Source organism: Scylla paramamosain, chromosome 1, assembly GCF_035594125.1.
Source record: "Scylla paramamosain isolate STU-SP2022 chromosome 1, ASM3559412v1, whole genome shotgun sequence".
Taxonomy (NCBI): Eukaryota; Metazoa; Arthropoda; class Malacostraca; order Decapoda; family Portunidae; genus Scylla; species Scylla paramamosain.
Genome location: NC_087151.1, coordinates 18,136,387 through 18,149,527, shown reverse-complemented (window position 1 = coordinate 18,149,527; position 13,141 = coordinate 18,136,387). Strand labels below are relative to the sequence as shown.

The following is a 13,141-nucleotide window of genomic DNA, read 5'->3' as shown; positions in this document are numbered from 1 at the left end:
GAAAAAGTGGAGTGTGTGACAGAGGATATGAATTTCTTGGGACTAGAAGAACATATGGTACAAGATCGCCATTTGAGAAAAGCAGTCATCACCCATCCAACCCCACCCTAACGGGAAAATGCGGGTGTTAAATGAAAATGATGATGATGATGATAATTCAAATTGGCACGGAGTGACAAGTGCAAGGATCTGTGTTGGCACCTATTATGTTTCAAATATATGTTAATGATATGACAGAGGTTCAAAATAGTTATATAAACCTGTTTGCTGAAGATGCAAAAATAATGAAAATAATAAGGGATGAAAATGACTGCAAGGAGCTACAAAAGGATATTGACAAGATACATGCATGGAGCCAAAGATGGAAACTAGAATTTAATGTCAGAAAATGCCACGTGTTGGAAATAGGAAAAAGTAAAAAGAGACCTTTATGGAAATACAAAATGGGAGGAGAAATAATTATGAAAAGTAATGAAGAAGATTTAGGAGTAATGATTCAGGACACATTATCACCTGAAAGATACCTGGGATATTTGCTCTACATACAACTTGTTAACAAACATTAGGGTGGCGTTTAACTATTTAGATAACAAAATGATGAAGAAAATTATAACAAGCATGATACAACTTAAATTGGAATATGCAGCAGTAGTTTGGGCTCCATGTAGAAAAGAAGAGATATACGGAAACTGGGAAGAATACAGAGGATAGTGAGGAAAATGGTACCAGAATTGAGTATTGAGCTCTGAAGAAAGACTTGAAGAGATGGGATTACCAACACTACAAGACAGAAGAGAAAGAGGAGACCTGATAACAATGTACAAATTAGTAAACAATATAGAAAGAATAGGCAGAAATGACTTATAACCACAGATGGAGGAGGGAGAGAGAGAGAGACAAGGGAGCATGGGAAGAAAATAAAGAAGAGGGAATGTTCAAGCAACATCAAGAAATACAGCTTCCTGTATAGAACTATTGAAATCTGGAATGATTTGAAGGCAAACAGTGTACACATGTTTAAAGAGAAACTGGATAAATATGGTTATGGAGACAGGACAAAATGAGCTTTGGCTTGTGCCATGTACAATACAACTAGGTAAATACAATTAGATAAATAAACACACACACACACACACACACACACACACACACACACACACACACACACACACTCTGTGAAATAGTCATTAAAAACAGATGGGTGCAATATCTTGAACAAGAAAATATAATAACAGAAAAACAATTCGGTTTCAGGAAAGAGAGATCTTGCGTAACAAACTTACTGAGCTTTTATACAAGAGTAATAGATAAACTACAAGAGAGAGATGGTTGGGTGGATGCAGTCTATTTAGATCTGAAAAAAGCTTTTGATACAGTCCCACATAAAAGTCTCATATGGAAACTGGAACATCAAGGAGGGCTAAAAGGAAAAATACTTAAGTGGATGAAGGATTATCTCCAAGGTAAGGAAATGAGCACAGTAATCAGAGGTAATAAATCAAGTTGGTGCGAAGTAACAAGCGGAGTACCACAAGGGTCTGTGTTGGCACCTATAATGTTTCAAGTCTATATAAATGATATAACGGTGGGTTTAAATAGCTACATTAACATGTTTGCAGATGATGCAAAATTGATGAAAGTAATAAAGAACCAAGAGGATTGTGAGGAACTACAGAGGGATATTGATAGAATTTATGAATGGAGTAAACGATGGAAATTAGAATTCAATATAAAGAAGTGCCATGTAATGGAGATGGGAAGAAGTAAAAGGAGACCTTCATGGGAGTATAAGATGGGAGGAATCACAATACCAAAGAGCAAAGAAGAAAAAGACTTGGGAGTAATAATTCAAGACACGCTATCACTAGAAAAACACATCAATGGAATATTTGGCTCTACATATAATTTGCTAGCAAATATCAGGGTGGCATTTAATTACCTAGACAAAGAAATGATGAAGAAAATCATAACACACATGATACGCCCCAAACTGGAATATGCAGCAGTGTTATGGTCTCCACACAAGAAGAAAGATATAAGGAAATTGGAAAGAATACAAAGAACAGCTACGAAAATGATACCTGAATTGGAAGACCTAACTTACAAGGAAAGACTGGAAGAAATTGGATTACCAACACTGCAAGAAAGAAGGGAAAGAGGAGACCTGATAACAATGTTCAAATTAGTAAATGGCATGGAGAAGATAGACAGAGATGACCTAGTTGTAAAAGTGGAGGAAGGAGATAGACGTACAAGGGGACATATGAAGAAATTAAAGAAGAGTCATTGTTTGGGAGATATTAAGAAATACAGCTTTCTGCATCGAACGGTTGAAATATGGAATAACTTAAAAGAAGAGGTGGTTGCTGCAAAGAGTGTGCACATGTTTAAAGAGAAATTGGACAAATTCGGGTATGGAGACAGGACTAATTGAGCTTTGGCTCAGGCCCTGTACTATACAACTAGGTAAATACAACTAGGTAAATACACACACACACACATACACACACACACACACACACACACACACACACATACACACAGACAGGCAGTGTGTTTTATTATATAAGATTTCTTATCTTCTCATACTGAAATAATTTATAATTATAAATTGCTCTTAACAATATCCTTTCCCTTTTTTCTCTTTCCCTTCATTTATTTACTTTATATATACTTTTTATACGGCTATTATTAAGACTTTTAGTGTAAGTTTAAGCTTAAGCTGCCCAAAAAAGCTTTGCTTAAGAAAGGGCTGTTTATTCACCCATTCATCATATGAACAATAGTATTTATTGTATATGTATATATGTATGGTCAGACATAATAAAGTGTTTAAAGTGTTTCAGTGATGGCATCTCCTTCCCAGTGGGCAAATGTCACGTAATTCACGTGGAATACACGTGGATCCTGCACGTGGATTACTCATGGATATTTGATGGAAAATGCAAAATCGAATTCACGTGAAAATGAACACGTGGAATACACGTGTACAAATTCACGTGTAATACACGGTAATATCTGGTGGAATAATCCATGTGTTTATTTATCCGTGAATTATCTGAGCTTTTGTAGTTGATTCCAACAAGTTTGAAGGCTGCATTATCGTGCTCTGGTAATCTGCATGTCATCAGTGCATCCAGTCTCTCAGTATATGTTTCTGTATCATTTACGTAAGCTATAGTCAAATAGGCTATTATAAACAGAAACATATCCTTTACGAGACCGCACATTGTTGACAGGCAGGCTGGTAGAGCACGATAATGCAGCCTTCACACTTGTTGAATGCAACCATAGTACTGTGCAATTTCAGAATACAAGGTAGGCATGTAAAAAATACAAGTAATACAGAAAGTGTGTATATATATATTCTTCAGTCTTACACTTTTTCATAAATTTAATAATCTTCATCCTTGTAAAAATATCAAAACCAAAATAATTTCCATATTTTATGAAAAAAAAAAAAAAGTTAGTGCTTGCATTTTTATATATAAAGGCTTTCAAGATATCTGACTTGAATGAAGAATAACTGCAATATATAAATGGATGATCCCAGTAATACAAAAAATTAAAACTTTGTTTAGCCACAATCCATCCATAGCCTGACACCTGCTCCTATGCATTACCTCCCCATGCCATGGTCCAGAACAGCAGAAACCACCCTTGAACTGTGAGGGTGACCATCCACCATCCCGGGCCACGACTCAATAAATGGGTTCCCATGGCACTTGTGCCTAGCATTATCCCTGGGCATGTGCCACAAGTGGGACTATAAAAGGTAGAGAAGAATGGGCAGATCCCCAGCCTAGTGTCACCCTAAACAGTAGAGGTATATAGAACAAGAGAAAGACAGAAATGGCTATGGGAAGTAAAGGACACCAACCCTCACTCTGACAAAGAGTCAGCCCACCACTCGGAAAAGTAAGAGAACGTAAAAGAAAATGGACAGAAAGCAAAGGGAAATGAGAAGGGAAAATATGTCAAGCGGTAAAAAGACCTGCTATGGGCTAGTAAAAGAGATCCCCACCCAGGGCCAGAATCAGTCGCCTCTTACGGCACACAGCCGACATGGAGAGGGCTACATTCTAGTATCTATGTAGCCCCAGGGGGAATATATGCAAAGAATACCAGGCCTGCCACAAGTACACAATATGCTTAAAACAATACAGACCACAGTTGTCAATGAAATTAAGCATTTTGTGAATTGATACTTGTGTAGCTCCATACTTTTTCATTTACGTAAAAATACATGGGAACCTAAGTGGTAGGCAAAAGCAAAATTATAAATTAAAATGTTATATCTATTACTAAATTACAAAATAAATAACTGTTAATAATACTAGTTTGCTTTTATAATCTGAGATCATTAATATCATCTCACATAAATATCATGAGGTAATATCCCAATCGGTTCAAATTTTACAGCAGTAAGTCTCTCTCCACATCTTAAAACCATTCTTAAGCTTGAATCCCATAACGACAAGTTGAAAGAACCAGGACCAGGTTAGCGTGGTGGCGGGAACAGCTTGTCTGAGGTTCGGTTCTCGGCGGTCCTGGTTCTTTCATTCTTAAGCTTCTCTAACATCCCCCCTTATACTGTTTACACATCAATAAATTTTGTCATTCTGATAGAAAAAGAGCTTCTTTAAGAGAGAGAGAGAGGGAGGAAGGGAAATGTACACATAGTTACAATATATAAGGTCATCTGTGTACAATCAGTCATGAGATGAATTTACCAGCATTTTTTTAGTAACATACAAAATGAAAATACTTTATCTAGTCATACCCACTGCCACCAGAAGTCGAACCCGGGTCTCTTGAGTGAGAGCCAGGCAGCAAGACCCCTACACCACAGTGGTGTAGTGGTCTTGCTGTCTGGCTCTCACTCAAGAGACCCGGGTTAGACTCCTGTTGGCAGTGGGTATGACTAGATTTTTCACTGCGCTATTGCAGTTCATCTTGGTATGAAAATACTTTACTTCACCAAGGTCATGCATGAGACAAAGATTGGTTTGTTTTAACATTCTTGCAGATCTTAACTGATTGTAAGTACCATTTTACATCAGCTAATTTTCATTTTTCAATTTTGGAGCATTACGCAATTTTGCTGCAACTATCATTTGTATTTCTGTCACATTTGAATCTGAGAACTTTTTAAGCACGTCACCTTGGTCATGGCTTCTTCTTCGGTGAGGTGTGTCATGGTGTCTCCTGTCATGGTGGTCAAGATTGTCACCTCGATCATGGTTTCTTTTTTGGTAAGGCGTGTCATGATGTCTCCTGTCATGCTGGCCACTGCCATCACTGTTGTCAGATGACTTGGATGTCTTGCTGGATACCGAATCTTTTGTTGCACTGCACTCCATCATCCCATGGGTTCTGGTGGACCGCATATCCAAAGACACCTTAGGAGGAGGTGTTGGAAGTACAACCTGTGAAGGAGCAGAAGCTACCTTATCTTGAGAGGTTGTGACCTGTGGCTTCTGTGAGGCTGGCTTCATGTGGACAGCTTCTGTGGAAAAATCATTACATATTACAAAGACACGAAAAAAAAAAAAAAAACTGTGAAAGGGCTTGGTGTTGGGGGCTGTCAAAGACAAATAAAAGGAGTCAGTGAATAGTCCGGGGAAACCCTTCACCTGTAAATGTTTACAGTCAGACACTTTGTAGACAAAAATGAGATTGAAGAAATTTGCTAACCAAACCACTTTGTGTTTTCCCAGCTATCCCCCACCTCTCAATTCTCTCAGTTTGTCAATCTAATTATTAATGAACAATAGTATTGCTGTTGTATTCACTGTTATGATTTTCTTCTTTCATAAATTGTTTTCAAATATGACCAGGTATGCCTACCATGTAAGTTTTCACTGCTGACAAAGTCATCAGGCAGATTTTTCTTACAACGTTTTCTCCTTTTTCTCATGAGTAGACCTTCATCAGGATCACTGTTGCTCTCAGAACTCTCCACCGTAGATGTCAGATGGTAGGTATCGCATTCTTGAAAACTATCTGAGGGGGAAAAAAAAAAATAAAAAAAAAAATATATATATATATATATATATATATATATATATATATATATATATATATATATATATATATATATATATATATATATATATATATATATATATATATATAGCGTTGATGAAGTTTCTTGAAATACTTGGGTTATGAACAAGACGTACTCAGTACCATAACTTTATTTTGCACTAAGTTTCGCCACTCAGACTGCTGGCATCTTCAGTCTAATAGAATAAAATACATATTAAATTTACAATTACACCAAAATACTTAAAATATTATAATATAAGATTCCACACCAATACCTCTTATATTAGCCTGAAGATGCCATCAAGTCTGAGTGGCGTAACGTAGCGCAAAATAAAGTTACGGTACTGAGTACATCTTGTTCATAACCCATATATATATATATATATATATATATATATATATATATATATATATATATATATATATATATATATATATATATATATATATATTGCATACCTCGACCACTGCCCATCTCAGGCGCCAAACATTTCATTACCAGCCCTAAATTTTTGTGACATTTATCTCAATCAGGTACAGCTAAAAGGCAACAAAAATGAGCATTTCTGAGGTGAATAAACATGAAAGTGAACGTCATCCAATAACAGCAAGATAATAGTAAAACACCAACCAGAAGTGATCTTCACTTTTTTCAACATAAACTTTCTCCATGATGCAGGGTCTGGTTCTTGCTGATTATGAAGGGCATTCTCAGCATTAACTCCTTGTGGCCAAAACAAGGTTTGGTTCTCTTCTAATACCCAGCTGGATGGCACCACACCCTCTTCTTCTTTCTTACCCTCCAACCAAACTGCTCGTTTCCACATTCTAAATATAAAATATAATTAATCAATGGGCTATGTTCATGCTTTGCATATTTTGTTTCATTAATAACATCAGCAGTAAGATATTCAAGTACGAATAATACAATATTTAAAAGCTAGGCATGTTGGCAGTTTTACCTCTTCAGATAGGTATATGACAAGAATAAAAACCTAATTTCTATATTTTAAATGTAGTATAGAAACAATTACCCATGTCTCAACCTGACAAAATCCTCTTCATAAGCCGAAGAGCAGCACTCCGGGCTGTACTGGCACACAAGGCACAAGGGAGACGAAGAGGAGAGTGAAGATGCAGATGAACAGTTTTGAGATAAAGAACAATGGCCATAAGAGAGATACATAACAAATACAACTTGTGTATGAAGACTAAAATCCTGCAGATCTGAAACGTTTTGCTTAACTTCTCTTTAGTAAACACATATCAGTCATGAGAATACACCATGTACAACTGCCCACCTAACTGGAAATGTCATGTACAACTGGTACTAAAACAACACCATCTTTGTATGGCAATTTTATCACCTTTCTATGCAGCTGCTCTAAGTGAATTACTTTCTTTTTAAATTACTCTTATTTTTCATAAACACAATGTTAATGAGTTTAGAATTGCATGGTTCAGTAAAAAAATTTTCAGTTTGGCTTTGACGAAGAACATCACATTCATAGTAGACATCATTTTTTAGTTTCCTAAGGAACACAAAATCTTCATTTTTTAACATGAAACAATTATTTTTGTATTTTGTAGATATATATATTCTGTGATTAGCTTCTGTCACTTTTGATTCATTAAACATTTTCTTTTCTGCAAGTCTTTTGAAAACTTGAGAAACTGGATTGTTTGATGACCTCACTAACTGCTTTATTTTGTGAAGTTCATTCTCGTATGGGAAAGCACAAATGTCATTAAGGGAACACTGGTAATTCTCTACATCATCTACCAAGTGAAGAAGATTATGAACATTATATACAATAAAACTTTGACCATATATATATCTCGACACTGTTGTACAAAACACTTAAGTAATTCTCTTGCATATGGTAAGTAAGAATTTCGTATTTCATCATTGGAATTCAATAAAACTGATAAGGACACAGTAAGCAAAAGACTGTTTTTGTATATAATAGGAACAACATCTTTCAGGACAACAATACTTGTGTATAATATATACTGTCTAAATTCGGTGGCCTTCCAGCGATCAATTACAGCTAGTGATCGTGGCTGTCTAGCAAATTCACTTGGTAGTTTGTTGGAAAGACTCTCTAAAGAAGAAGAAATTAAACTTATTTGAAGCTGAGAGAGTTTGCATTTCTTAGAACCTCTTATGAGGAAAAGTAGCATTCTTCTGGTAACACCAAGGCAAATCATATGCATGTAATCCAGTGGAAACCCTTTCACGCAAGATATTCCATACTGAATCAAAGGACTTTTTCCTAACTGATGAGAATCCCTGTACTGTTCCTGATTGAATTTCTCATCAGATCTTTCATTACAGGGTTGTGCAGAGTCTAATACAAGAACATGTGATTGCCAGGTTCCTTTAATTTCACATCTCTCACATGAGTAATACCCATTGTGCCCTTTTATGCATTTGATAAATGAGCATGCAGGTGCATCACAAATAAATGCAACTATTCTTACTGCCAGTCTTTTCCCTTCAAAAACTAAACCATTTTCAGAAAGTTGCTTATATTCTTGAAGAAAATCTTCCAAAAAACTGTCAATAGAATCTGGTTTAGTCTTTCCACAATACAGAGCAACTAATGCTGGCTTAAAGCAGCTGAACTTTATCAGTATAGGCCAGAACTGTTCATTGCTTGATTTATGTAAAGGAATACCATCTATGTTTACACTGAGTTTAACCGAATCATTTTCTTTTACAAATGCTGGATGAGTCTTCAATATATTTTGCAAACATGAACCAATCCCAAAATAATAATAGTGTCCTCCACATTTTTCTAATACCTCTACATACCTTGGAGTTTCCATCAAAGTGCGTGAATCTTTAGGTAGATTATGCCCATTATTCCTCAACAGCTCCAATAATTCATTTGCTGCCTGGCGTGTAATGTTATTTTTTGATGCCCATAAAGCTAATCCTTCTTCAAGTGCCAAATCAGATATATGGTGGTGACTCTCATCATCTGTGCTTAATTCTTCTGGTGCAGTTACTATCAAGGGGGATAAGGATGTACTTTCACAACTGTCCTGGTCAGAAAAGCTTAAAGATGGGTCAGAGTTATTATGGTAAAGTTTGGGAATTTTGGTGTTTTGATGAACCCAGTCAGCTTCCTCTTCACTACTACTAACCAACAGTTCCTTGAGCTCACGTTGTATCTGCCTGTATCTTTTATGGTAAGACATAATTAATTGAGAAGAGACTGTGATCAAAAGTCAGGGAAAAATAGAAGTTAGAGTAGTGGTTTAGTACTCTGAAAGATAACAAATGAAATATATTAGTTTAGAGTACACAAAAACAAATTAAAGTAGTTCTGCAGTTTACACAAAACACAGAGTAGCTTAAAGATTACATACTACAACACAAACGAGCTCAATGATTACACACAACACAAAGTAGCAAAAATTTGCCTTCTGAAGAGAGTTTCAGTATGACAGTGATATAGGTGATCAGTCAGACTTTAAAGGTCCGTAAAGTAAATTTGAAGCAGTACATCATGCATAGATAGAACATTCAATAAGACATTATATATACATACTCACTTTAAGTTGTCTCAACAGAGGGAAAGAATTAATGGATGGAGTAGCTACCACCAGTTACAAGTTGAGGTTGATCCAGCCCATACAGTAGCAGGATACGCTCTTCCTGAAATTAATTGTTACTAATGGTCTGTCTGTGCAAATTTCACATCACATCCTAGTAAAATTAATTTCCTAAGTTTGAAAACATTCTATCTGACCTCTTCAAAACTAGTTACTATTCAGTAACTGATAATTTACAGACAAAAGTGGTTTTACCACTACACACATGAAAACTACTGCAGCTATATTAACAGGCTTAGTATGCATATGGGGAAGTAGAAATAATACCAGTGATGTTTCTGGCAGAAATGCCATAAAGAAATTGCAAACACTGCATTTTTAGCATAATGCATCCCAGTTAAAGAAAAATACATAGCTATATACATTTTCGTTGTCACTAAATTCATAACAGTATATCATGTTAGTAGTACTATAAGGTGTATTTCTGTATTTTATTATTAATAACGCATCATAAATCACTAATAACCACACAAGTGAGAAGTGAAGGGATCAAAACCCTCATGGTAATTGTGGGTCTTGCCAAATTTGCCCTATGTGGCTTCCTCCACCCTAAAACTCCGCCTTCCCGCCACGTCTTAAAGTTTGTTGGTGCTGGGAAAACGAGGAAAAAAACAAACCAGTAATAACGCCGAGAAAGGACTCTACACTTTTACCCATAATGACTACTTGAACAAGGAAGGGGGTGGCAAACCCTTCCTTCCATTTTGGCAGGTAATTTCTGGAAAGGTTAGGTTAGGTTAGCTTAGGAAATCTTGGGTTTGGTTAGTGAACAATAATTAAGGCAATCATCTAAACTTTGTATATACTTGGCCTAAAATATTTTGCAGAATTATTATAGCAGAGGTCAGATTAGGATTTTCGGGTTGAAACTACTTTCTTTTTATAGATTTCGATGTGCTATTTATAAATTGGCAATTTTTTGGTTCGTAAAAAAAATACTTGCCCCTCACCACCACCCCAATACTTCGAATCAGGTTAGGTTAGTGGGTTAGGTTTGGTTTGGTTTGGTTAGGTTATTTTAGGTTAGGTTAGGTGGGGAAATGAAAAAAAAATTGGTTATTTTAGATTGTTTTAGATTAGGATTCATTAGTTTTAGTGGTAATATTTTACTTTAGCTACACCAAAAGATTACCTTACCTACGGCCTTGTTTGCCTTACTGGAGTCTTACATTATGGTTAAGGTTTCTATAAGTGTCCCCGCCGGGTCTCTATCCCCATTACAAGGTAAGATATTGCATTAATTGAATTAATATTTATCTTACTTTACGGGGTTCTCGAGTGTAGAGGTGTTAGACCTGTTTAATAAATGGGTGTCTTAATGACAAAAGATCTTCGGCCATGTATTCAAATATAAATAAGCGTTGTTCATTACCCCAAAACCGTGGCAAGACGGCCAGGTAGGCGAGTGATATGTGGCGTTAGGTTATGTGCACCCGACTATCCCTTGATGTTTGTAAATACTTTGGGTGTATAGCACACTTTCCAGCCATTTCTTCAGTTTATAGTCCTCTGTTCTTTTAAAAAATTTCCGGGCTGGCGTGCTAGCCATTGTGGGGTTCCCTCGGGAGCCCAACCAGGTAAGAACCACTCCACTCAGGCCCCACCCCACTCCACTCCACCCCGGTAGGGTCATCTCTGGATAAGAGGTGACGAGCACACCTATCACTAACGTAGGGCAGACAGGCGTCTTCTCGCACAGCCGCTGCAACTCACATAGCCCCTAGAGCAGATGAAGAAACACTCTAGGACTAGATTCACTGCCGCCTAAAAATTCTTGTCCAACACTCTCTCCAATCACGCTCTCCCTTTCCTTGTACACTCCACTGACATCCTACACTTTGCCCACAGGTAATCCTCACACTTGAATACATCACTACATACCTGCTATTTGCTAGCACAGCCACGAAAGGCTCCAAAACAGCCTGAGACTTCCTGAACTGTCCCTGTCTTTCCCACAGTTTTCGCGCCAACGGCCGAGGCTGGCAGCCTGGCACATACAAGGCAGACCATCCGAGCAGCGCGTTGCGCAAACTCCCTCGCCCTATTATTTTAGCTTACTATGGTGATAATTCCTTAATATATTCCAACAATGCTACCCTGAAATCTATTTCATAATACATAATATGATTACTTTGTGGTTTGCCAGCATTTACGGACAACAATAGAGAAAAATTCAAATTCAAATTAAAATAATTTATTGATGTAAAGAAAATAAATACATCAGAGAGAGAGAGAGAGAGAGAGAGAGAGAGAGAGAGAGAGAGAGAGAGAGAGAGAGATGAATACTCAATTTAATCTCCGTGTTTCAGTGACTGCATGGTGCATTGCCTGGCGGCCGGGTAGACTATTTGATTTAGCGGGCAGCTCAAAATTTTGTAGCCTATATATATGTATGAAGGTTGCGAATATATGGATTATCATTAGTAGGCTACAGATGAAATATAACAACTAAAATTAATCAAGGTGGATGTATAATGTTCTGGACTGACCTTATTTTTACTATTTTATTTTAAATTTAATGTTAACAAAAGCATATAATTAACGCCCAGAATGCCATTTTTAGTAATGTATTATCACGTGAATTCAAGTACCAGATTTATGCGTGTATAAAATTACTAAAGAAATCACGTGATTTCTTTTTCCAGTTATTCACGTGAATCTGGTAACCAGTTATCCATGTGGAAAAGACGTGGAAATTTAGTGAATACTTGCGTACTCAAGATTTCACCAGAAATCCATGAATAATCCACATCGAATTCACGTGCCGTGCCCATTGGGTTGTATAGATTTAAGAAACTACTTTTCAGACTTTCTTGTTCCCAGCCATTTTTTCCAAGGTAACTGCTCAAATCTTAGCCTCACTAGAAAGAGAAGGCTGGGTCAGAAATTATTAGAATGATGTTATTGTGTGGGTCCATGATTTTAATATCTTAAACATTTAAACATTTAAACATTTATTAATAGCCAATAAAGTCAGTACATAATATGTTTTATGTATACATTAATATTAGGCCAGCCTTTTTATAAGCATATGCTTTTCAGGCACAAATTAGTAAAAATCATTATAATCACAAACAATAATAATAATGATAAAAGTAATAATAGTTGAGAAAAATCAATGAAATATTAAACATACAAATTACAGACTACTGAACACAACTAGAATTTATAAAGAAAGTAGAATATAAACTAAAAGAAACAAAGCAAAATCAGTACACAATAACAGAGATAAAAAATAACAATAAATAAATAAATAAATGAATATATAAACAGGAAAAGAAAAACATATAATGTAGAGCAAATTAAATACAATACAACACACAGTGCTATATAAGGAACAGAAAGAGGGAAGATGATGTTAGGTCTAATTGAGGGAAAAAGGCAATCTGTCATACAAGAATTAATAAGAATCTAAATGATGACACTTAAGTTTGTTTTTAAAAGTGTAGAGAGAGGGAGCATTCTT

At 36.2% G+C, this 13,141-nt stretch overlaps 1 protein-coding gene across 1 annotated transcript; it reads right to left on the bottom strand.

Annotated features, from left to right (window-relative positions):
• Positions 1 to 3,343: 3,343 nt before the first annotated feature.
• Positions 3,344 to 11,722, bottom strand: LOC135101795 (uncharacterized). Its single transcript, XM_064006092.1, has 5 exons — positions 11,557 to 11,722; positions 7,086 to 7,139; positions 6,683 to 6,879; positions 5,851 to 6,006; positions 3,344 to 5,509 (listed from the first exon to the last, which is right to left on the bottom strand). The coding sequence occupies exons 3-5, from the start codon at positions 6,876 to 6,878 to the stop codon at positions 5,064 to 5,066; spliced, it is 798 nt and encodes a 265-aa protein (XP_063862162.1). The 5' UTR covers position 6,879; positions 7,086 to 7,139; positions 11,557 to 11,722; the 3' UTR covers positions 3,344 to 5,063.
• Positions 11,723 to 13,141: the final 1,419 nt, after the last annotated feature.

What these genes read in the sequence shown, in the direction of transcription:
- LOC135101795 (XM_064006092.1), bottom strand. Translation starts at nt 6,878, where the DNA reads ATGTGGAAACGAGCAGTTTGGTTGGAGGGTAAGAAAGAAGAAGAGGGT. An exon ending in AAAAGTGAAGATCACTTCTG is followed by an intron (nt 6,007 to 6,682) that starts GTTGGTGTTTTA and finishes TTTCCCCCTCAG; the next exon opens with ATAGTTTTCAAGAATGCGAT. An exon ending in CAGCAGTGAAAACTTACATG is followed by an intron (nt 5,510 to 5,850) that starts GTAGGCATACCT and finishes ATTTTTCCACAG; the next exon opens with AAGCTGTCCACATGAAGCCA.